General features: G+C 39.0%; 1 protein-coding gene across 8 annotated transcripts in view; it reads right to left on the bottom strand.

The window, feature by feature from the left end:
- Positions 1–13,263: 13,263 nt before the first annotated feature.
- sntg2 (syntrophin, gamma 2) overlaps positions 13,264–27,353 on the bottom strand; it is a 200,894-nt gene continuing 186,804 nt past the window's right edge. For 7 of the 8 annotated variants that reach the window (XM_073927412.1, XM_073927413.1, XM_073927416.1 and 4 more), the window contains 2 exons: positions 15,936–16,046; positions 13,264–14,035 (listed from right to left, as the gene is read on the bottom strand). In XM_073927412.1, the coding sequence (XP_073783513.1) occupies positions 13,904–14,035; positions 15,936–16,046 (243 nt within the window). In that variant the 3' untranslated portion in view covers positions 13,264–13,903. 8 annotated transcript variants of the gene reach the window in all.

Below are 27,353 nucleotides of genomic sequence, written 5' to 3'. Positions count from 1 at the left end.
GAAGAGAACCACACGCAATACACACAAAAACAAAACCAAAAACCTCACTACTTATAAAAGATATTTATTTAGTTATATTATTTTCATATTATCATTTAATTTAGAGAAAATAGGCTACGTAACAATAAACAAGAAAAGAATAATTGGTCAAATTAAATTGTTAAAAAAAAGGGAGAAGCAGATCGGTTTGACCGTACAAGGGCAAATGACTATAGAAATCTCCAGTAACACACAAAAAAGTCGCTAGATTTTCGCTAGGGGGTCTGAAAGATAGCTAAATCTATTGACAAAGTCGCTAAGTTGGCAACTCTGCAAATTTACTTTTTAATATACATATATAATATATAGGCCTGGTTTCAGAGAGAGTTTTAAGGCTCCTACACACCGAGACGCTTTTCGTTTGCGTTTATAGTCAGCGGTTTATGTTTTTCCGCAAACAAACCTAAGCGATTTTCACTGGCGTCAAGCAGACGAGTATGCAAAATCACTCCTTGACATTAGATGGCGCTTCACAACTTTAAGCTTCTGACACCGGCTTGTAACACAGAAGAAGAGGAAGAGAGAAAGTTCAGACGCTTGTTGTTAAAGATACTGGTGATTCGAACTAGCATGGATGGTTCAAGCAGCAGCTCCAGCTCAAGCGACGAAGAAATGATTATTGTTCAGCAGAGCAGTAAGCAGCTCCACGTTCATATCGCCTCTGGGCATCTTCTTCAATGTGCGCTCGCATTGACAGTTTTACGCTTAAGCGCCTCCAAGTGTTGTTTACTGTTACTTTAGCAGCTTTGTGCACATGAACAAAAGTGGTAGTGATTGAGAAGGTTTTAACGTGGCGCGTCAAGTTAAAAAACAAGCATGATGCGTTTCTTTAAAAATGACGCTTTTGCGCCTGGCGTTTTGGTTGTTGGTGTGCACGATCACATTGACGCCCTTTATATAGTCACGAAGTGTTAAACGTTGACGGAAAACGCGAGCAAAAAACGTCTCGGTGTGCACGGCCCTTTAGATTGTGGGTCCTATATTATTGCTATACAGTGGTCCCTCGCTATAATCGCAAAATTCTAATAAATCTGATTCCCATATTTTATCCATAACCCACAGAAGATAGTTCATAGTTACATTAAAAAGAAACAACAACATACAAATAAAAATCCATCTCCATCATCCATCAGCCCCTCCATTTGTTTCCATTGGATTGCGACCCCTGGGGTGTTTAGATTAACCACACATACATTTTCTGACAACCTGGATCCAAGACCAGCAACAAGATGATCCCAAGGTGTCCATATCCGGGACCAGGTCGTATCCTGAGCTGCTGCTGCACTGGTGGTCATGGGGGAGTGGGGAGCATGAGTCTGATTCCAGTGACACTCGAGGAACAGACGAGTCTTCGCTGAATCCAACTTCCAGCCTCCACTGCTAAGACTGCAGCTCTGCACAAGACTTTTGGCCAGCGGAGAAATTAAAATGGTCGTGCCCAACTGAGTCTGGTTTCTCTCTAGGTTTTTTTTCTTCACTCTCCTATCGGTGAAGTTTTTTTTCCCTCTCCACTGTTACCACTGGCTTGCATGGTTCAGGATCTGTAGAGCTACGGATCGATGAATTTGCTCTTCAGTGTTCAGACTCTCAGTAAAACTTTAAACCACACTGAACTGAGCTAAACTGAACTGAACTTAAACACTAAAAACTGAACTAACCTGATCCAGTTACTATGACCATTTATGTGAAGCTGCTTTGACACCATCTACATTATAAAAGCGCTATATCAGGGGTGGCCAACCCTGTTCCTGGAGAGCCACCTTCCTGCAGATTTCAGTTGCAACCCATATCAAACACACCTGAACCAATTAATTAAGACCTGAACACCACTTGATAATTACAAGCAGGTGTGTTTGATATGGGCTGCAACTGAAATCTGCAGGAAGGTGGCTCTCCAGGAACAGGGTTGGCCACCCCTGCGCTATACAAATAAAGCTGAATTGAATTGAATTTATGGCACTCTAACACATTAAAAATAAGTAGTTAAGTACTATTTTGGGCTTTCTGCCTGGATTTTGCCTACCCAAATTCATAAGCTTCCTAAATCCACATTCAGAGATGTAAACACAAAAGTTTGGTATCATTGTAAAGAAAATCCTATGAACTTTCATAAAACATTGTTGAAAGTGATTAAAATAATAGTATATGTTGTCTGTGTTATAATAAACCCCTCCAAAAAAAAAAAAAAGTGCTTTTTTTTTTGTAAACTCAAATTTGGAAGTGTACCTTTTAGCTTTTGCACTGTTAGAACTAAAAGTATGTGAGCTGTCCTACACTGGCTTCTACATCTTGCTTATATACACTATGAACAGCAGCTACGCTAATTATTCTCTTTATTCTCTATTTTCACCTGGGGATACTCATCCCGAGGTCCTCAGATTAGGCGGAGTCACTGATTGGATCCAAGACCAGCGACGTGATGATCCCAAGGATTCCATATCCGGGACCAGGCCATATCCTGAGCTGCTGCTGCGCTGATGGTCGTGGGGAGTGGAGAACATGAGTCTGATTCCAGCGACGCTCCAGGGACAGACGAGTCTTCATTGAGGCCATCTTCCAGCATAAACCACGGCGAATGAAGTTCTGCACAAGACTTTTGGCCAGCGGAGAAATTAAAATGGTCGTGCCCAACTGAGTCTGGTTCTCTCAAGGTTTTTTTTCTTCACTCCCATCAGGTGAAGTTTTTTTTCCCTCTCCGCTGTCGCCACTGCCTCGCATGGTTCAGGACTGGTAGAGCTACGCATCGATAAATTTGCTCTTCAGTGTTTGAACTCTCAGTAATGATTAAATCACACTGAACTGAGCTAAACTGAACTGAACTGAACTTATACACTAAAACCTGAACCACACTGTTCCAGTTACTGAACCACACTGTTCCAGTTACTATGACCATTCATGTGAAGCTGCTTTGACACAATCTACATTGTAAAAGCGCTATACAAATAAAGCTGAATTGAATTGTCCCTGGGGTGGTACCTTCTCAAAAAGTACACATTTGTACTTAAAGGGTCCAAATTGGTATCTCAAAAGTTTATATTAGTATCTAAAAAAATTAAAAGGAACACTTTTGTACTTTTAAAGTACTAATATGTACCCTTAAGGTATTAATAAGGACATTTTAGGTACAATTTTGTACCTTTTGAAAAGGTACCACCCCAGTGACAGCTCACATACTTTTATTTCCGAGAGTGTGGTTTAGGTTGCTGTAATTAATTTTGGTGGTTCCTGCACATGTCAGTAATCATAGGAAAAAAGAAAAATGTCTCTCATTATCTATGCAGAAGTTATTTCATTTAAACTGATGACAAAATGGAACCACTTATGAGGGTATTGGGCCAGTACAGACCTTTCCAATTTAAAGAATGAGGAAGTAAATGACATTGCGGACCCGGTGCCGTAATTAATAAATTACTATAAAAGTGATATGATTGACTGTTGCACTTTTTGTGTTGTCAATATTCTCTCCTTGGCTTTTGGCGAAGCCGGACGCATTTCCTCCCACTCCGTCCCATATCTCTCCTTGCTGGCTCCTCTTGTCTTCGTCTTATTCCAACTCTGAGGCTCTCTGTGCCTTGCTATCCAAACAAATAGGGAATTATGGATTTGATCTACTGGTCTCTGAATGCAATTGACACCATCTTCTCGACAAGAAGTTTTGGCTCGGGAGAGCCCACTTGTCCTGCAGGGACGTTTGCAGCTAGATACGTGATGGGCGGGCGGGAGAAGTGGCACGTCGTGTGCCTGGCTGCTCTGTCTCGGAGGATATTGTAGATATTTACCTATTCAGAACTTTGATAACAGGGTTTCTGCTGATGGGCTTATGCGGGGCCCGGGGTATCGACGACTGATGAAAGCGGTCAGTGCTGCTCAAATCCCCACCAGACAGGCCGGCTTGATTGAAACGCTGATGGGTAGAGTCACAAATGCTCAGTCTATGGTCCTAGACCGCAAACTGGAACACATCGGAGTGAAATTAGCGCTCTGCAACAAGATTTGGCCAGATCTGGAGACGAGTGATGGACAATAAATATCAGTGAAATTGGCAGATATAGACCAAAAGTTAAAGTATTCTCCTACTCTTTCGGCTCCCTATTTTCTTTTGTCCTGCCAGACGGCCTCGGCTGGAGAAAAACAACTCTCCTGGATACCAAGAAATAGAGATGCTCTGAAATTCCTGCTCCCTGTCAAGGACACCTGTTGGACTCTACAGGCTCACTCACTTACACACACACATTCACAACCACAGATAAACAATCACCTCAGATCACCTCATCCAAACGCCTTCGTGTGCTTTCACCCACTGGAGGGGGTAGGCAGTCTGCGACAGGCGCCTCCATGGCTGTGTAACCCCGCCTGTCCTACACCACCCAACCCGCTCCGAGCTGTGATCGAACCGGCGACCTTCCGCATGGGAGTCGGTTGCTCTACCAAGGAGGGTAAAGACCATAGCCTCTAGCGTCTGTCGCTAGAGCACCTTTAGAGGTCTGAGGTTTACCTGCACAGCACTTACTAGCTGGCCTCCGTTACAGCTGCAGAACCAGGCGGCTGCCAGCACTCATCGGACGATATCCATATCCCCTGTTCCCATCCCATTTGTCAACGTTGTGTCTTGTCTGTGGGTTTTCTTGTGCTGAATTGGGCTGTTTTTCTCCCTGTCTCACTTTGCTGTAATCAAGATCAGGGTTAGAGGGTGTTTTTTTGCCTAACCCTCCTGATGTATCTTACTTGCCTAAATGCTACCTCCTGTGACCTGTCTTCCCCTGAAAATTGTGATGTTTGTGTACGGTCGGGAGGGGAGATTCAAATTCACTATATGAAAGTGTATGTGACAAATAAAGGCCTGATTTGATTTGATGCTCGTGTTTAAATAAGCTAATTGTTGTGTGTACAACATATGTCTATTTATAACCACCTTCAAGAAAAATGACTGACATTGTCACTGACACTGTTATTTTGGGGGTCACAGGCTACCCCTACCTTAGGGAACGATCATTATTTGTCTATATTCAAGACAGAAAATAAAGGAAATTAAATTTTATATGGGGTGTCACGGTGGCTCAGTGGGTAGCACAATCGCCTCACAGCAAGAAAGTCACTGGTTCAAGTCCCGGCTGTGTCAGTTGGCTTTTCTGTGTGGAGTTTGCATGTTCTCCTCATGTTGGTGTGGGTGGGTAAACTAAATTGTCCGTAGTGTATATAAATGAGTGTGTATGGATGTTTCCCAGTGATGGGTTACAGCTGGATAGGTATCTGCTGTGTGAAACATATGCTCGATAAGTCGGTGGTTCATTCCACTGTGGCGACCCCTGATTAATAAAAGGACTAAGCCGAAAAGAAAATGAATGAATGAATATATCGATAAAGCAGAGACTTCTGTTATAGTCGGGAACTATAGGCTGTGAGACTATATCATAACCGCTGCATTCACGACGTGCCATGAATATTAATAGGACTATGATAAATTATTGTTCTGATTCAAGGTTATAAACTTGCAAATTAAATTAACCCAAATAAGATGACAATCATTGATTCATCGCAGCGTGGTTGCTGGTAATTACCCCTTATGTTCTGTTCAGATTGATTGCATGTGTAAAAAATAATGAGTCATCTGGAAATGAAGGCTTTATTTTCTTTACAGATTATTTTATATTTTGCTTTGGCATCAGTCTGAACCGAGCAAAAACAACAAAATGAAAACAAAATCATCGGGGTGGCTCAGTGGTTAGCACTGTGTTCGAGTTCACTGGTTCGAGTCCTGGCTGGGTCAGTTGGCATCTCTGAATGAAGTTTGCATGTTCTCCCCGTGTTGGCGTGGGTTTCCACTACAGTCCAACACATGCGCTGTAGGGGAATTGGATAAACTAAATTGTCTGTAGTGTGTGTGTGTGTGTGTGAAAATGAGTGTGTATGGGTGTTTCCCAGTACTGGGTTTTGGCTGGAAGGGCATCCGCTGTGTAAAACATATACTGGAATAGTTGGCGGTTCATTCCACAGTGGCCACCTCTGATGAATAAAGGAACTAAGTCGAAGGAAAATGAATGATATAATAAGGGTTTCACAATAGTGCGGTGGGCAGCACAATCGCCTCACAGCAAGAAGGTCGCTGGTTTAAGCCTCGGCTAGGTCAGTTGGCATTTCTGAGTGGAGTTTGCATGTTCCCCTCGTATTGGCGTGGGTTTCCTCCGAGTGCTCCAGTTTCCTCCACAGTCCAAACACATGCGCTATACAGGAACTGGGTAAGCTAAATTGTCCGTGGAGTATGCGTGAATGAATGAGAGTGTATGGGGGATTCCCAGTACTGGGTTGCAGCTGGAAGGGTATCCGCAGTGTAAAACATATGCTGTATTAGTTGGCAGTTCATTCCGCTGTGGCAACCCCTGATTAATAAAGAGACTAAGCTAAAAAGAAAATTAATGATTTATAAAATCAAATATAATATAATATAACATAATATAATATAACACAATATAAAATAATATAACATAATATAATTACTGTGTTAAGGATTGATTTGAACGTGTTTAAATAAACCAAAGATAAATAAATAAATTGTGTAAAGCGTGTAAACTCTAGATGACATTATACTTGTAGATATATTTACAGATATGCATGTTTAATTTTATTATAAAATGTATTATTAAGTCTTATCTATGTATGTTTGATAAATTAGCTTTTGACTGCATTTTCCTTTTTTCATGCGCACATTGTAGTTCACACGCACATGAAGTTGAAATGAAAACACATTAAACACACTGGGCTATTAATATTTTAAAACGTTTTTTAAAAACATAATTATAGTTTGAAGGAGAACATCCTTACAACTTAAATTAACAAGCTACATTATCAAAAATAAACTTGAAAGGAGTTCATTTACATCCTGCAGCAGTTGTATTAAACTTTAGAGCCCTTTAGACCCTTCGCTGGACCTCTGTGTTTCACTGGTTTTGTCTTTAAATGAATAATTATTTAGGCCTATTTAATTATTCATATTTATGTACAATAATTAAAGGTGCAGTAGGTGATTGTCTTCAGAAGCATTTTTTGTTGTGCTGGTTGAAAGTCTCTTCACAGTCCAATAGTAATGATTACAGTAAATGATCTAAATGTGTTTATATGTATTTTTATAATTAGGGTAAAGCATAAAACTAAAAAATGTTCATCCAATTAAATAGAGTCGGACCGACATCTCTCATAATTCTGATAAGCAGCTCAGTCTGTCTGTCATCAAATGTAGATTCGGTCTTCTGCGCATCTGTTCACGCAGATCCGCCATTCGCGCGTGCCTGTCTGCATAAGCGGCCGCGCGGTCACGAGACAGACCGGGAGAAATCAAATGCTGAATCAATATTGGAGTTACTTTAGCACGCTGGAGAAAGGACGACACCATGGCTGAAGTATTACTGTCAGACAGGTAATGTTCTGTGTTAAAACTGTTTTAGTCAGGCTAAGCTTATGTTAGATTGTGTTCTGTTATGAATAACTCACATGCACAGACGTGTTGTTCAGCCACTGAAATCTCCCGGTGAAAGATTGACGTGATTATTTTCAGTTTCATAAGGTCCTTTTACAGCATCGATAATGTAGATTTATATTCATTTTAACAACAAAACACCAGTAAATAGCGCTATTCCGCCTAGCCTGCTTTACTGAGCTGAAGTTGCTTTTATATTCACATTGGGTCATTTTTGAACACTGACAGCCCTCCTATACTGTTTACCGCTACTCTGAATATTCACTCTGAAATAGCATGTAAGTGTAGCTCAGTAATAAATGTAATTCCTGCACGTTGCTGGCACTGAACTAGTGGGTTGTCTGTCGGCTGTTGTGACGCGGTGCGAGCGCTCGCGATTTCAGGGGGTGTGGCTTTGAATCACTGTCCCTCCCCGCCGTCCAAAGATAATATGCTAAGCGGTTAGCTTTTTGGCAGATCACCTACTGCACCTTTAAGACATAAAAGGAAAAAGTAAATTTTTATTAACAAATTCGTTAATTTATTCATATTTTCTTCAGCTTAGTCCCTTATTTATATCCCACAGCGGAATGAACCGCCAACTATTCCAGCACAGGTTTTACACAGTGGATGCCCTTCCAGCTGCAACCTAGTACTAAGAAATAACCTTACACACTCACATTCACACACACACTACAATCAGTTCAGTTAATCAATTCCCCTATAAGCGCATGTATTTGGACTGTCAACTTTGGGATGTGAAAACCCCAAAAAAATAAATAAATAAATCCCCAAATTACTAAATATGTTCATCTGGAGCTGTTTTATTGTAAAAAAAAACACTTAAATGGTCAGAAATATGTTTTATTATTTACAAAAAAATTTATAATAATAAAAATAATATACATAAAAATAATAATATAAATAATATACATTGATAAATACAATTAAATTAAAAAATATTATTATTAAATTATATTAAATTAAATATTATTATTAAATTTATAATAATATAAATAATAAACATTAGCAGCAAATGCATTAGCAAACAAATAGCTTATTAAACTTAAAAGCTATTATAAATAAATAAGATGAAGTTATCAAATCTCACTGATCATTTCTTCACTGTATAGCCTACACATTCTGATTAAAGAGCAGCAAATGAATCTCTCATTTATTTGGATTTTTCGTTTGATTACATTAAATAGAAGGTGTCACTTTAAAAACACACACATCTAACATTATAATAAAAGCATTTGACTGTGTTTGAAAAAAAAAAAAAAACACCAGCAAGATCGACATCTTTAGATGTTATTATAATTAATTAAGTGTATATGTCTGTTCAAACACGCACCCAAAACCCAGACTTTCACTCTGCTTTAAATCGCGTGTACAGAATCCGTTTGGGAAATAGCGTCTATTTATTACTATGGAGCGCGTCAGCTGACAGTCACGCACCGCTGTATGACTGTGTTGAGGATTGCATAGGAGGGGAGACGGCACCTGTAATGAAAAGGAAAGGTAATCCCACCACTTTTATATTTATTTCAAAGTGTTTTCATGCCTAAATAAATATACAGGACGATAGCGGGATAGAACTGTAAAATACGGGATAATCCCAGGAAAAACGGGAGGGTTGACAGGTGTGGTTTGGACTCTGGGGGAAACCGGAGCACCCGGAGGAAACTCACGCAAACACGGGGAGACCATGCAAACTCCACATCGAAATGCCAACTGACCTAGCCTGGACTTGAACTAGCGACCTTCTTGCTGTGAGGCGATAGTGCAACCCAATGAGCCACCGTGCCACCTTGAAATTGTAAATGAAAAAGCTTATTTATCATCTGCCCTATCACTTTAAAATAACAAATAACTCTATATTTAGGCTAAAACACAGCTTTATTTATTTATTTATTTGTTTATGTATTTGTAGGGGTGTCACGATTTCGATTTTTAATCGAAATCGATCGAAATTTATGCTCAATTTCGATTATCGAATCAAAAAATAGAATCGTCGATGCTGCCACGCCCCCATGTCACGTCAGCTTGGCTTGCCAAGCGGGAAAAAACAGGCTTGTTGAAGTGCTTGTTGTACTGCAGATACAGGAGACCCGTCGACAGAACTTAAACCCTCTCCTCTTTCAATGAAGTCGCCGGTGTGGAAGCATTTTGGATTTCCAGTGAGTTATGTTGACAACGTTCGTGTTGTCGACAAAAAACACAGTTTTGCAAGCTCTGCTATGTACATATTAGGGTTCGTCCGATAGACAACACCGGCATCGCGATCCTCCGCCCGCCCCCGTTGCAAATCCGCTCGCGAAAAGTACACACTCAGACGCTGTTTACACTGTCTTTGTTTTTAAATGGCATTTTAGAACGACAATGATTTGACATCCACAGTGGCGTGTAGCATTTCTGAGCAGCCCTCCTTCCTCTCCACCTCTGACACACACACACACAGACACAGACACACACACAGCCATGCGCTCGGTCCAGGCAGTCAGAGGATCAGTAGTCTGCTTCAATCTTTCACTCACTTGTACTTAGTCATTTTAGCGAACACCTCAGATACTGTTGGCTGGTTCCTGTTGGTTGTGCGTCTTTTTTACCAACGCTATTCAGGGCTCGAAATTAACCTTTTTGCTTGGTAGCACCGGTGCTCCTAACTTTAAAAAGTTAGGCGCATCAGCCAAAATTTAGTCGCACCAACCAATTATGAGCACCGTTACTACAAGTTTTATACAAACAGATTTATTGTATTTGAAATCAACACTAATCAAACTAACAAGCAAAAAAATAATAATATAAATATGCGTGCGTGAGGAAAATATGTCTCAACGAAATCCCGTGATCACAAGAAAATAGATTTTTATAACATAACTGAGTGACCAAAGCACGGAGCGCTCACCGGCCCTGCACGCACTGCTTGAATAAATCTGTTACGATCTGAACGGTATAACGTTAACTGTGCTGTTCTCACAAGTGCTGTCTGATATTGCACTGATGCTTTTGACACATATTGTACCTTATTGTATGCATACGTCATGTTAATAGCCATACCGGTCTTTTCATGAGTAAGTTAGCGATATTGATTTACTCAGTGTAAGCCCGTTTGTGATGGTGTACGTGATGTTAAATTTGACATATAGCTGCCCCTTGCACGGCGGAGAGCATCTGGCAATTATATGAAGGATTAAACAGAAGCTCTCGTGCTAGATGTGGCAAACAGTTACCTGAAAACTCCATCCCACAGACTTTTTATAGCGGACTTGAAGCCAACAGAAGTCTTCTACTCTTGGAAAAGTGTAGATGGTGGATTAACATTCAGCACATGATCACTAGTAAGATGTGTCATTATTTGTAACTAGATGGTTTCTAAAACTAAATCTGTCCGCGTTATCTTCAATCTCATCTTTAGCGCTTTAGTTTTCCGCGGTAGCAGCTCTCTGTCATCCGAAGCCAGATGGCGCTGACTGACTGATTGACAGCTGATATTAACCAATCATTCGCGTTCAGTGCTAGAGCAGTGGGCCAATAAGAAGAGCGCGAAGCCGGGGCAAGCATTACGGACTTGGATTTGTTTACTGCAGCAAGACGACATGACAACTGTTTAAAACCATTCCTGAGCGCTGCGTTTCCCGTTCCAAGTGCAAACAAAGAGCTTAGAGATGAATTCTGCGTGAATGTCTCCCGAATCCGCGCATGTGGTGAACATTTTGCAGTAAAAACTGGTCGCACACAACAATTTTAAGCACTCGCAGAAATGCTCCCAAAAATATTTTATGGTCGCATAGATAAAATTTCGGGCGCATATGCGACCAAAATGGTCGCAATTTCGAGCCCTGCTATTATAACGACACAGATCACTGCCTATTCACGAGTCCCACAGAAAAAGTGATTGACAGGTGGTAATTATGTGTGTATCTTGCCTTTATTCATTTACTGTATGATTTGTTTATGCCTAAAACAAAGACCATGCAGGTCAGGTAGTTTAAACGGTAGGCTACAAATAATTAATTGGTCATTAATAAATTAATTATTCATAATCGAAAATCGAATCGAATCGTGCCTTTAGAATCGAAAATGTAATTGAATCGAGGATTTGGAAGATTGTGACACCCTTATGTATTTGCATATGTTTGTTTGTACTTTTTTTCTTTTGTTTAAATTTCTAAAATGAATCCTCATTACACTTAAGTTTACAACAATAATAAAGCTTAACAACACGTTTTTAATGATTATTGAAGTAATTATAAAGTTTTAATTCGTTAATTCATCTTCATTCACAAGTAGCAGGTACTCTACATTTCTGTCCGTTGGCATCTCATCCCTTTGTGTCCTCTGGCAGCATTTTGTCAAACCGCTGTTACACCTAAACACATTTTCATAATCCCTCTGTTCCGCGGCAGTGGTCATTTTGAACTGTCACTCAACGTAAATAACCAAAAACCAGGTAAATTCCAGGTAAGTTTACCTTTTTTACATGCAAACATTAGCATAAGAAGCCACAAATGCTTTTGGATTGTTAGGCTGCATTAATTCAGACAACCGGAGCCGGAAACACATCCCATAAGACATTATAATTTGAATTGCATCTACGCTCATGTTAGCCTGTTTTTCATCATCCCGAGATCTCATAATCCTGGACCAGGCCGTATCCTGAGCAGATGCTGTGGAGGAGTTGAGAGCTGATTCCTGTAAGACCCCAGTGACAGAAGAGTCTTCACATTGATCTTGTGGCCCAGCCTGAACATCCACCGGTGACCTACTCACCCCTGCAGCATGATGGATGTCCAGCATTCTCTGCCTAGTCTGCAGCTCTGCACATGAAGATTGGCCAGAGGAGAAATGGTCGAGCCCAACTGAGCCTGGTTTCTCTCGAGGTTTTTTTTCTTCACTTTGGTCAATTGGTGAAGTCTGTTCCTCTGCTGTCGCCACTGGCTTGCTTGGTTTCAGAGTTGTGGAGCTGTGCATTGATGGATTTTCAGCAGTGTAAATTAAACCACACTGAACTGAAATTCAACTCTGAAAACAAGACTGACACACTTTCAGTTTACTAGAACTTCTGTGTTCAGCTGCTTTGACACAATCTACATTGTAAAAGCGCTATAGAAATAAAGAGGAATTGAATTGAACTGTTAGTCATTGTAAGTAACCAAAAACAGGTAAATTCACCTTTTTTTTATGTTAACATTTGCATTTGGAGCCAAAAATGCTTTTGAAATCCAAATCCAAATCAAAAAGGATTGTTAGGTTGCATTCATTAGGACTACCAGAGCCGGGAACACTTCCTAAAGGACATTTTAATTTGAATAGCGTCTACGCTTATGTTAATCTGTTTTTCATCCTCCCCAGAATCATCGAGATCTACCTGAGCTCAAACTCCCCTCTCGCCTTGCAACGGGAGGGAGCCCAGGGCTCGTGGATCTTATAAGCTCAGGGCTCTCTCCCAGGACAGCACGCCAAACTAGCTTTATTATCAATCCTCAGCTAAGTGTGAACTCTTGAAGGTCAATTGGTAAAGTTTGTTCCGCCGCTGTCGCCACTGGCTTGCTTGGTTTGGGACTTGTGGAGCTGTGCATTGATGGATTTGCTCTTCAGTGTTTGGACTTTCAGCAGTGTAAATTAAACCACACTGAACTAAACTAAACTGAACTCTGAAAACTGGACTGACGCACTTTCAGTACAATAGAACTTCTATGTTCAGCTGCTTTGACACAATCTACATTGTAAAAGCGCTAGAGAAATAACGATGCCACAGAAGGATCATGTTATTTTCCATCAGCAGTGAACTAATCGTTTCTTTATTTGTAAAAGAACTGGAATAACATCGAACTAAACAGAACAGCAGATCAATCTTGATTTGAAGGAAATTCCCATTTTGGAGGACAGCGAGACTGCCTAGCATACTGTTAATCAAACCACTACTTCATAATAACACGTATCAAATTAGTGTTACATTAGCACTCGAATTCAAATGGAGAAAACCATCAGAAGTGACTTTAAAAAATCCAGTGTGCGACTTGCTATTATGCTGAATGACCAAGTTTGAGGCGTTAAATAGAAAACAAAAGGGCAAAAGAAGACAAAGGCGTATAGTTTGGTTGATTTTTACAGCTGAAAGTCTCAGAGTTTCACCCGTTTTGCCCTGTAAATTGTCAAATGCAGCTCATGCATCAACTTAATAATGCCGTGTGTCAAAATCTGCTTTGCTACATAATCAGTTTAAGCACATGAGCGATCGTATTAGTAGGTAAGAAAAGAAACCAGAACTCAACGCATGTCAAAATAGCATCTACTCAAAGTCGAACGTCGCTCTGAATTTACAAGATCCGTACAAAAATAACAAGAACCGGATATATCCATAGATATTATTGTGCATAAAATCAGATTGTTGGTCACACACGGATGTTTCTAGCTGCTGCACATGTACTTCTGCGTGAGACTTTGATTGCTGACGAAAACCGGATCCACCGTGGCCACTTTGGCAGCGATGAACGAGTGGATGCAGTGAAGGACAGCGGTCAGATTAGCAAACTCCAGCTCCTGGAAGACAAGAAATAAGACGTGTCACGCTTGTTTGTAAATCCTGTATGACTTATGAAGAGCTGTTGAATAATTAGAAAAATAATGCACACCTGTGGTTGTGATGTGACCAAAACATGTATTACTTACTAATAATTCAATGGTCTGGAGTCAATTATTCTACGTATACCACATCTAAAGATACTACATTTGAGATATTTGTTGGGTTTTTGTTTTCAGACTGCTCCTAGTTTCTTCCACATCTTCTGTTGTGTTTTGATGTAATTTTTTGACTGTTGTAGCTGTGAAAAACTCATTCAGCATAATGATACGGAGCAGTAATGTGCTCAAAACCTGCCGGAACTACTTTAGCTGTGCATTTATCTTAAAATAACGGCACACCTTAGAATGATCATCATTCAGACAGAATCGAGCATTCATCAGCCTCGTAGTGTTAATGGTGAAGAAAACAATTAACCAAAAATATGTTTGTAAGAATTTTATTTAAGAAATAATTGATAACGAGCTGCTGAATATTAGAAAATAATGCACGCCTGAGGTAGTGATGTGGTCAAAACCAGAATTCAACCTCAAATTTGCATTATTTTCTAATAATTCAATGGGGCAGAGTCAATTATTCAAATTAAAGTAGTTTCCACACCTTCAGATGCTGAACACATTGTAGCTGTGTGTTTACAGTGTGTGAAAATAATTGCAAACCTTATGGCTCCTACGCACCGGGACGTTTTTAAGTTTGCGTTTATCGTCAGCGTTTTACGAGACGTTTTTTAGTGTTCAAACCTAAGCGATTTTCTCTGGCGTCAAGCAGACGAGTATGCTAAATCACTCTTTTGACGTTAGATGGCGCTGCACAACTATAAGCTTCTGACACCCGGTTATAACGCAGTAGAAGTGGAGGAGTGGAAGTTCACACGCTTGTTGTTAAATTTACTGGTGACTCGAACAAGCATGGACAGTTCAAGCAGCAGCTCCAGCTCAAGCGATGAAGAAATGATAAGTGTTCAGCAGAGCAGTAAGCAGCTCCACGTTCATATCGCCTCTGGGCATCTTCTTCAATGTGCGCTCTCATTGACAGTTTTGCGCTTGAGCGCCTCCAAGTGCTGTTTACGGTAACTTCAGCAGCTTTGCGCACATGAACAAAAGGGCCGCGCGTCAAAACAAAAAAACGAGCATGAGGCGTTTGTTTTAAAATGACGCTTTTGCGCCTGACGATTTGCGCGTTGGTGTGCACAATCACATTGACGCCCTTTATTTAGTTACGAGGCATTAAACGTTGACGGAAAACGCAAGCAAAAAACGTCTCGGTGTGCACGGGCCTTTATAGTGGCCGTACAGACATTGTTCCTCTCTTATGGACTATTTTCAGTTGTTTTTCAATATAAACATGCATTTGATGGACAGGTGTGACTGTTAAGGTTCCGTTTTCAATGTAAACACACACTTGATGAATGTGTGTGACTGTTACGCTGGCGTCTTGGGTTTTTTGAAGTGCCATGCACATGAGCCTCACGGTTTTAGATACCTTCTCAAGTTGAAAGATCTTCAACTTTCACATTCAATTGTTTCAGGTTTTTGTCTTCAAACTACAGGACTAGTTTCTTACACTTCTCATCTAAAGACTTCTACAACTGAAATGCACTCAAATCCTGCCGGAACTACTTTAGCTGTGTGTTTTCCTCAAAATCGATCCACATCTCATTGTTAGTTATATATGAAGATGCACACTCTTTTTGCAATTTCAGTTACCTCAATTATCCATACATAATTGTTTAGCAAACCATTAAATATGATTACAATCTTTTCGAGGAAGATATTTTCTGGACCTTCACCGTTCAGGAGTGAAATAATCTTTCACTTCTTGGCTTTTCAACCTAATGTTCACATGTAAACACATTCTGACCTTCATTTCGATCTGTTTATTCTCTGAGTTCTGGAACAGAAGCTTCACTCGTGTCTTGCCGTCATCAGATGAACCCTTCAGCTGGGAGAACTTATATTTCCAGATGATTTTCTGAGGAAAAAAACAACAAAAATCAACAGCTGAAAATGAAAATATTTAGCTTGGAGTGAAATCTGAAGACTTTGCAGCAGAATTCGCATTAAATTGACATTTAAAATTAGCGTCAAAAATAGTTTTTTTTTGCGTTTTCGTAGCGTCAATCTGATGTTGTTTAGCAAGATGCAAGTATTTAGCTTAAAGTGCAATTTAAAGACTTCAACTTTCAGGCAGCTTGATGTAAAAAAAAACATGTCAAAACAAACAAATCAATTTGATTTCAACTGATGACAAAACAACATCAAATTGACATGACACTGGTGTACAAAAACACAAGTTAGACGTCAATTTGATGTGTGAATATTTAGCTATCAGTATTTAATATTTAGCAAAATGCTAGTATTAAGTTTAAAGTACAATTTAAAGACTTTGCAGTAGACAGCCTAATGTCAAAATGACATCAGAATCGCATAAAAAAGCTGAAATATGCTAAATTATTTGATTTCAATTGACCGCCATGTCAAAACAAAATCAATTTGACATCTAATTATGGTGTCTAGAATCAGGTTTTTTGATTCAGACTTTAGATGTCAATTTGATGTAGTTGTGCAAGATATTTATAATCTGTAGTTACTAGTATTTAATGTTTTGCAAGATACTCCTATTAAGCTAAAAATGCAATTTGAAGACTTCGCAGCAGGCAGATGAGGTCAAAGTAACATCAAAAAAAAAAATTGATTTGATCTTGCTGTTAAAACAACATCAAATTGACATAGAAAATGAAAGTTAAAAGCTCCAAAAGAAGCATCTTTTAACGAAAAACTTCACTTGAAACATTGACATCACATTACATTGCAACTTTCCACTGTCAATGCACACTTTGGGCTCTATTTTAACATTCTAGGCACAAAGTCTAATGCACATGGCGCAAAAGCATTAAGGCCGTGTCCACTTTTGATATTTAGGAGATGAAAAAATACACTGAAAAATACCCCAGCACATGGTCTAACAGGGTTGTGCTTATTCTTCTAATGAGTTCTCGGTGTGTTTTAAGCATAACGTTCAATAAACCAACCAGTCACGTCTCCCATTACCTCTAGGAGTCAGTTGAGTCACACCATGGTGCAATTGCTATTTACATGGGGGACTTTGTAAGTGTAAAAACTGAACACTTAACTAGCGAGAAAACAGTAGCTGTGTCCCAAAAGGCACACTATACACTATGCACTCATGCACTATGTACTTATATACTTACACACTCAACAGCATGTTATGATATGATATGTGTGTAGTACATGTATGTAGTGTCGTCCCAAATGGAACACTATTGTTTTTTTTACTAAGCGGAAATTCAAACCGTTTCCCTGATGACGTTTGACAGTTGCCAAATCAGTGAAATAAATGAACAAACTATCAAATAATACCTGCCGTGAGTATAACCGCATTCACCATCGGGAGGCGCTATAATCACTCTCGTAGGAGAATTTTGCTTTCACCATCCAAAATAAATAAAGTTATACAACATGTGCGCCTGATAGCTCCGCCCCTTCCGCTATGTGAGCAAACCTGCGGTCGTTGAGTGCGAAGTGTCCATCATTCCACACTTCATTTTACTGGCTGAATGAGTGCATCATCCTTGTAATTAAAGTGCACTTATTATTTTTAAAGTTTTCTGTGTGAACGCACTACTTGCACTATTTATACTACAAAATGGCGTAGAATAGTGCATAAGTATGCGATTTGGGACGCAGCTAGTTAAACAGAGCATCTGCAGCACGAGGATAAAGAACGAGCCTTCTCCATTTAGCCTCTTTACTTTCTCCTTACCTTTACTCTTTACTTTACTCCTTTACTTTGCTGGAGTAAGTAAACGGTGTTGTACGCATTCCACTGAAGACATCCATTATCCTACATGTCTAATTCAGATTGTTAAGCTCAAAGATTTGTTTCAAAACTATTTCTAAATTCAGTTCTTATTTCCAGCAAACGAATAAATTAACAGTAATAACGAAGTGTGTACAAAAAACAAAACACACATCCTGTTCTTGTGCCCCATATGATGATGCAGACGTCTCCAAAACCACACAGGTGGACAAATCTTTTATCAAAACAAATATAAACATGACTATAATGCCTATAAGTCACAAAAACTAATGTTAATAATGCTGATAAAAAATAAATAAATAAATAAACATTAGGAAAGCTATATGACCCAGCACTACTTTAAAATAAAAGTCACTATTCAACATCATTATAGAGCATAGAAGAGCCAAGATGAAATTGAAAACTACTCTGTGTTTGTCTGACAGAAAAAAAGTCATATCAACCAAGGATGGATTAAGGGTGAGTAAATTATAGGGTAAATTCATTTTCGGGTGAACTATTCCTTTAAGTTCATTAAAATATCTTGTTACTAAAATAGCAAAGTGTTGAACTTTTTCACTTTTCATTTTAGTGCTTAAACGGCAACATAAGCAGCATAATATGACCTTTCAAACTGAAATCATGAATAAATAATATAAGAAATAACATGAATTTACTGAACTATTTCCAGTTAGTGAAATGAGAAGGTGTGCGAGGACTCGTTGAGTTAAACACAGACGTCATGAGTGCATCAGAAAACCCAAGACAGTCACGTTTAACGCACTCCTGACTGCTGCGCAAATCACAGCCTGCTATTCCACCCAGGAACAATGCATGCCGGATTTAGACAGCACAATTAAATTGGCCTTTCAGCCCTGAAATCAGCCTGTTCCCGTGTTCAGATCCGCAGGAGTGACGGATCATCATTAACTGCACCTGCTGAACTCATTTCATACTGAAACACCAGCGAGTCGGGAAACCAGGTTTAGCTAACATGGCAGCATTATTAGCCCTGCTGTGAAATTAGCTTTTTTTTAAAAGAATACAAGTGGAGAATTTTTTTTTTCGACACATTTCTAAACATAATAATTTTAATAACTCATTTCTAATAACTGATTTATTTTATCCTTGCCATCATGACAGATATTTGACTAGATATTTTTCAAGATACTAGTATTCAGCTTAAAGTGCAACAGTATGATCCAGTTGATCCAGGACTGATTTCAATTATTTTTTTTTAAATTATAAAATGTTTAGTCCAGTGCATTTCTTTTTTGACATTACTTAAGCATCCATAACATTTTTTCATTTAGAGCATTATAAACACTGGATAATATAAGATGGATAATAAAGCCCAGAGTGTCTTCTTTCCAATGATACATCAACTGTGAATGTAGACCAAATCATTCAGCAACTGTAAATGTTTTAGCTTTGGGAAGATATTTTTGGAGAAAGTGCCTCTGATGATGAGGGAGAGAAGGACATCAACATAGCCTCAGAAAACTTTAAACAGAAATCTCATTTTGCAAGCTATTGTCATCAAATTTAAAATGTAAACTCGTGAAATACTTGGCTTTCAAGTCATATTTTTTTCTAGGACATTACATTAATGTTTTCCTGTGTTTTTATATGAAAAACAAATATTGAACACTATACAAATTTTTTTACCTCATGACTTCATAATGTAAAACTTTTTATATTTTTTTAACATACAACTTCTCCTTTTACCACAGTAAAGCTCAAAGTGTCTTCTTTCCAATGATATATGATTTGTGTTTGTAGCTTACTGTAGTGTGGAACTGTTACTATTTAAATTTAGGTAAGTGTAACCGTACGTTCACACCGAAAGCGGCGAGAGCGTCCAAGGTCGCTCTGGCCGCCCTGGCGACAACGCTCTCTGCCTTCAGCTCCTGCGGCGAGAGCGTCAAAACTCGCTACATTGATCTCGTATTTAAAGGAGCCGTTGCAGCATATCAGTTACATTCCTGCATAAAACATGTTTCTAGCGTGAAAATGTTGCGCACTTCTTATCAAATTCATACAACAATGGAAGATCAAGTTGCGTGTGGTGTGGCTTTGCTCTATTTATCCAATATGTGTCCATATGTCTGAAATATCCTGAAGCAGCAGTACTGTTTTGTACTGTCACATCGCGTGAGATTCCGGCTTTTTTAAGATAAATTTATATAACATTAATGAACATCAGTAAGTCGCCAGTAACTTATTTAATGTATGTTCCTGCAGGAAAAAATTGGAAATAATTGGAAATCCGGCGACCGCAATAATCAAACCCTTGGGAACAACTGTGGTCGGAACCAAAGTTCACAGGTCTGTGTTCTCTGAACTGCTATCAAGCGATGGACGTCTTCATTCTGATTGCTTGCCGCCGAACTGCGTCATAGCTCATTACCATAAAGTTGACTTCATTTCAACTCTCCTCGACGCTCACGCCGGCGAAGACGCGCCGCGCTGCTCCTCGCCGCTTATCGCCGCCGGCTCTCATTGAAAATGAATGACTTCCGGCTACTTTGACGCTGTCGCTGCTTTCGGTGTGAACGTACAGTAAATCCCCAAAATTGAGTGCTGGCTAACAGGTTAAAGACGTGTGCAGCTTAATGTCAAAATTATGTTAAAAATACAAATCATGTTTTTTGATGCCAATTTTAGACATCAATTTGATGTTATCTGCACCCCAAATCGCATGCTCATGCACTATTCTACGCCATTTTGTAGTATAAATAGTGTAAGTAGTGTGTTCACACTGAAAACTCTAATAATAATAATAAGTGCACTTTAATTACCCGGATGAAGCACTCATTGAGCCGGTAAAGTGAAGTGTGGAGTGATGGACACTTCACGCACTCAACGACCGCAGGCTTGCTCACGTAGCGGAAGGGGCGGACAAGGTATCACTTGAAATCAAATTGTTTTGTATTATTAAACATGTTTATTTAGATGTGACTTCAGTGTCATTTTGACATCAAGTTTCCCACTGCAAAATCTTTAGGTGCACTTTAAGGTAAATACTAGCAACTTGCAAAATATTAAATCCTAGTAGCTCAATGCTAGTATCTTGCAAAACAACATCAAATGTACACCTAACTTTGGCAACAATACCCATATTTTTTACTCAATTTTTTGATGTACATTTGATGTTGTTTTACATCAAGGTGGTTAATTGAAATCCAATCATTTGGTATTATGACATGTTTTCTTTGACATGATTTTGATGTCAGCCCCCTGCAGTCTTGAAATTGCACTTTAAACTAAATACTAGCAACTTGCAAAATATTAAATCCTAGTAGCTAAATGCTAGTATCTTGCAAAACAACTTCAAGTGGAAATCTAACTTTTGCCTCAAAAGTAGTGTTTTTTACGCAATTTTTTAATGTAAATTGGATGTTGTTTTGACGTCAAGCTAGTCAAATGAAATCAAATCATTTAGTATTTTTCAACATGTTTTTTTTGACGTGATTTTAATGTAATTTTTTCATCAAATTGCTGACTGTGAAGTCCTTAAGTCCCACTTTAAGCTAAATACTAGCATCTTGCAAAATATTAAATCATAGTAGCTAAATACTAAAAAAATAAATACTAAATACTAGGGCAGTGGCGCCCCCAGAAAATTTTCTTAGGGGTGGCCAGAAGAGACCGCACCAAATCTTGGGGTGGCACACTAAAAAAATATTGAATTCAGTGTAATGTTATATTTTTGTTTCTGGTAAATTAAATAATGTGGTTTTTATTCATTTAATTAATTATTCTTGAAATGTTGCAATTTATTCCTTAAAATAATTCAGGAAGTACATGGTCAAACCAAATAAAAATCTATGTCTAGTTTAAAAACACTTTTATATATATATATATATATATATATATATATATATATATATATATATATATATATATATATATATATATATATATATATATACATACTGTATAAATAACTCTTTTTTTACATGCTTTTATTGTACATCATACATTATATGACAAGTCTAAAATTAATGAAGATTAATGAGTTTATTATTCCCAGTGATGGGTTGCAGCTGGAAGGGCATCCGCTGTGTAAAAATGTGCTAGATAGGTTGGCGGTTCATTCCGCTGTGGTGAGCCTGGATTAATAAAGGGACTAAGCCGAAAAAAAAAGAAAGAATAATGAGTTAATAATAACCCAAACAAATGAACAAACTGAACAAAAGGCATTTCTATATACACACTCATTATAGCCTACCTAATAATATCATTTATCCATATTAGTTTTTGAGTCATTTTATTAATGCAGCTTCTTCTATTGATATACTGTACCTTAAGGTAAATATTAAATTGCCATTGCTGTCTATTGAAGGTGTGTGCGTGCTGTCAACGACGATCGGGGAGGGTAGTGACGGTTCTAGTTTAAATGACACCCTGGCAAACCACCCTATACACCCCCACCTCCCTTGAATTGTTAGATTTGTTATTTAATAAACATAACAAACAACATAATAAAACAACAACTGGAGTGATATGCCAAGACCACTTAAGAAACCTTTTGCATGAAAATTAATTATAACAATTCTAAAGAATTATCTGTGGTCTTAGACCAGATCATGGCTGAGAAATCATGTTATGAAGTCTTACCTCCCTGACTAATTATCCATCCTTTCTGCTTTAGAGCCATGCTTAGTGAAAGTAACATCATCATCATCATCATAATCATCATATTATATAAACTTTAGTCGACTTTCAAAACTCGCTGCGTGCCTACACCTCTGCACAAAAGGCTGTTACTCCGGTTTCACGGCACATGAGCGGCGCCTATTTTATTGGCGTGCATGGAAACAACCAACCGGGATTCACACAGGAGTGCGTGAGGCGCGCGGGAATGGTTTTCTGCGCGCATGCGTCAGTTTGCTTTCACCAGCATTGAACCAGAGGGGGAGAGCTACGTCAGTAACACCAACAATAATTTAGTGGCTGCATTTTATGTATTTATTTATTTAAATATTGGGAATTTATAAGTACATTTAAATCAATAATGTCAACAGCAAAATTATATTGGGGTGGCCACAGGGGTGGCCAGAGTTTACCGTGGGGTGGCCGTGGCCACCCCTGGCCACCCCTTGGGGGCGCCCCTGTACTAGGGGTGTAACGATTTATCGTTTTGCGATGCAAAAATGTCACAATATGCATCGTGGCGTTATGACGATTTGATATGACGTCCGTTTTCTCTTATTAGTTAAGCTGTTTGCACGTGAGCTACGTTCCACCTGCTGTCGCACGTGAGTTCAGATTGCAGCAGCAGTAATGTTAGCAGACCAAGATGAGTGGAGCTGAAATAGAGGATGGCCCATCCTCTCAAAATCAGACGTCTGGCAACATTTCGGTTGTACAGTCATTGCTTTAGACTCGTCCGCTTTTTGACACGCATACTGGGTCAAACATAGCCTAAGTTTTAAAGTCTTCACAGTGATTTACATACTTTGCACAGCGACATAGAAACCTTCTTATGGTGTTGAAAGAGTCACATACTGTATTTATAAGGTACAATTCACCCTAAAATATCATTCTGTCTTCATATAATGATGTATTGGCGGCCGCAAAATCACACATGACGTGAGCTGACCGTGAGCTGTTACTACAGAGGGCGGACTATGATAGACGCGCGAGTATGGCAAGCCGTTTTAGCATTTAAACTCTTGTTATTTAGAGATATCTCTAATTATATTTTGACTAATATAATTATTTTTTTGACTCATAATTATAATTTGACTTGTCAGAATGACAATTAGAGATATCTGCAATTACAATTGTACTAGTACGAAATCAGATTGGAGATATCTGCAAATATATTATGACTAGTCATATTCCTCCATTGACTTCCATTGAAAAATATTTGCAGATATCTCTAAATGAGTTTAGTCACAATTGTAATTAGAGATATCTCTAAATGAATTTAATTAAATATGAATTAAATACCTGGAAATGTGGATTTTTTTTTTTGCACACACAAAAAACTCAAGTGACCAAGCAAAGCCTTAAGCTCTTACTGTTAAGTTCAATTGAATAGAAAGCTTGTTTTTTTTGCACCTTTACTTAAATTGTTCCTTAATTTTGTCTCTGTCATTTCAATAATATTTTAAAGAAGTTTTTAAATTGTTTTATTTTCCAGAGACAGGCCTGTTTAATTTATTTTCTTAAAGAAGGTTCAAGTTGAAACAAAAGAAATAAAAAAAAAATAGTTTACTTGGTAAAATTTGCATTTCAGTTTAATTTTCAATTTTTATTCCAAATATCGTGATACATATCGAATCGTGAACATTATATCGTGATACACATCGTATCGTGAGCTAAGTGTATCGTTACACCCCTATTAAATACTTGAAAAACCACAAATGCACATCTAACGTTGGCGTCAAAAGTCATGTTTGTTGATGCCTTATTTAGTTGTCAATTTGATGTTGTTTTGACATCAGGGTAGTCAATTGAAATCAAAACTTTTGTATTTTTCAACATGTTTTTTCGATGTGATTTTAATTTATTTTGACATCAAGGTGCCCACTGCAACGCCTTTAAATGGCTCTTTAAGCTAAATATTAGCATCTTGCTAAACAACAGCTGCGTCTCAAATGTGACACACTACGCACTCATGCACTATGTACTTATACACTTACACACTCAACAGGATAGTACATGTATGTAGTGTCATCCCAAATGGAGCACTAATGTTTTTTACTAAGCGAAAATTCAAACCGTTTCCCCGATGACGTTTGACGGTTGCCTAATCAGTGAAATAAATGACCAAACTGTCAAATAATACCATCTCGTAGGAGAATTTTGCTTTCTCCATCCAAAATAAATAAAGTTATCCAACACGTGCGCCCGATAGCTCCGCTCCAGGGCTGGACTATGGCGAAAAATCGGTCCTGGCATTTTGGGACAGAGCGGCCCACTACATTCAATCAAAATGCAATCTATCTATGCACGTCCAATATTTTTATCAACTCATATTTTATAAAACAAAAGCCATATATATGAAATAAACAAATAAATACAAACTTTAATATCAATTTAATTTCTGTATACTGTCCATAAAGATATTTGTTGAGTTCTAAAAAATACACTATTCATTCATTTATTTTTCTTCGCATAAGTCCCTTATTTATCAGGGGTTGCCGCAGTGGAATGAACTGCCAACTATTCCAGCATGTTTTATGCAGCAGATGCCTTTCCATCCACAACCCAACATTGGAAATCACCCATACACACTCATTCACACACACTCATACGCTACAGCCTATTTAGCTTATTCAATAATAAACATAACAGAAACGGCCTGCTAATGCATGGCTAAATCTTCAAAGGGAACAGTGTACTTTATAACCTCATTCACCCCCTCCTGCTTGCTGTTTCACTATCGAAACAATGAAAACATAATATAAGGAAATTTTTTTCATTTTGATATTATGATTAACAGACACCAAACAGCTTCGTGTAGCTCTATATTAATATGAGCGTCATCTTAACTCTGCATATTTATAACAAAACAGGGCTTAAATATAACTGCCTCCTTTCATTTCCATTGAAAAGAACAAACTTTACCGCGTCTGTTTTGCAAAAATCAGTTTTTATAATCAATTATGGCCATTATAACAGTATAACGTACATTTCAAGAGTTCACACTTAGCTGCCCTGCTAAAAAATCCAGCTTAAACCAGCCTAGGTTGGTTGGCTGGTTTTAGCTGGTCGACCAGGCTGGTTTTAGAGGGGGTTTGGCCATTTCCAGGCTGGTTTCCAGCCATTTCCAGCCTGGTCTTAGCTGGTCAGGCTGGAAAATGACCAGCTAAATCCAACTAAAACCAGCTTGACCAGCCTGGTTTAAGCTGGACATAGCTGGTTTTGGCTGGGCTCCCAGCCTGGTAAGGGTGGTCAAGCTGGTTTTAGCTGGTCATCTTCCAGCCTAACCAGCTAAGACCAGGCTGGAAATGGCTGGAAACCAGCCTGGAAGTGGTCAAAACCCCTCTAAAACCAGCCTGATTGACCAGCTAAAACCAGCTAACCAGCCTAGGCTGGTTTAAGCTAGATTTTTCAGCAGGGTGATGATTGATTTTAAGCAAGTTTGGCATACTGTCCCGGGAGAGAGCCCTGAGCTCGAAGGTTCTTGAGCCCTGGGCTATCTCCCGTTTGGAGGAAGAGAGGGGAGCCTTGAGCTCAGGTAGATCTCGACAACTCCCCCTTGATAAGAGCTGATGACTAAAAATTGAATGCTATTACAAGATATGCTGCGTTATAAAATTACCTGAATTGCAAGTTTAGATTTATCAATTTACTTGTTGTGCATGTTTTTGGAATGTGGGAGGAAACCGGAGGACCCGGGGAAAACCCACGCAAGCACGGGTAGAACATGCAAACTACACACAGAAACGACCACCGGCCTGTTGAAGAACTAGAACCGGTGACGTTCTTGCTATGAGGCGACAGTGCTAGTCACTGGGCCACCGTGCTGCCCCATGGAGGGAAAGGTGAAAAGGTAGGGGTGGAAGGGGGGATTCTTCAAATCGAAGATGACTGTATTGAAAAAACCCTGGCTCTTTATAGTGGTTAGGAATGGCCTGATTGGTGGATCAAGCATGCTAATGCAGAACCAGCCGTGTTCAATCATAATCACGTGCTCCTCTCGAAATTAGTTTATGAATAAACTTCACTAAATTTAAACGATAAAGGTAAGCAATCAGTCAATGTGCAGAATCAGTGTATGTTACAAAAATTTATATATTAGCTTATCTTTGCACTCAGCCAAAACAGAGTTACCTGAGAACAAGTGATTCAAAAGACATAAGAGTTGTTAGATAGAGACAACAAGATGAATATCACGTTTAATAACTATAGTGAGATCAGATCCAGCAGATGAACTGTCCGACATGCACTACACTCTCACCTGGGGTTTATGCTCACCCGCTGAACTACTGGCTGCAGCTCTTGGCAGAGAGTGTTTGGTCACGTGATTTGCGTTTTTAGCCGTGTTCTAGAATGAACAGAGAACTTTTCAGAACCGCTAAATGAAACGCCGGGGTATTTCCCGCGATTTCTCTGCTCCTCCCTTGCCTTTCTTCTCTCTGACTCTCGACTATTTTGACAAATACACACAGACGACGCACGCTCACACGGAGTCCCAAATAGGAGTTTGTGATTGGGCCAGCCCAATGTCAATACAGAAAAGAGCCAATGGGCTGCAGAGTGTCACATGGGCCGGCCCGGTCTGTCTGTCCGGGAAAAAAAGCATCTTACTTTCAGAGAGTCACAGATCACAGCAGCGTCAATTAATAAGGCAGAAAAGTGTTTTAAGTGTTTTATGGGCCGATCAGATCATAAGACGATAATCAGCATGGCCCAAAAAGTACGTCGGCCCAGCCGGAAAATGCCCGGTCTGCCAGATACATATTTACTTGTTATTTGCTTGCTTATATACTTACTCAT

Source organism: Danio rerio, chromosome 17, assembly GCF_049306965.1.
Source record: "Danio rerio strain Tuebingen ecotype United States chromosome 17, GRCz12tu, whole genome shotgun sequence".
In the NCBI taxonomy this organism is placed as follows: domain Eukaryota; kingdom Metazoa; phylum Chordata; class Actinopteri; order Cypriniformes; family Danionidae; genus Danio; species Danio rerio.
This window is presented reverse-complemented; position numbering and strand designations above follow the sequence as displayed.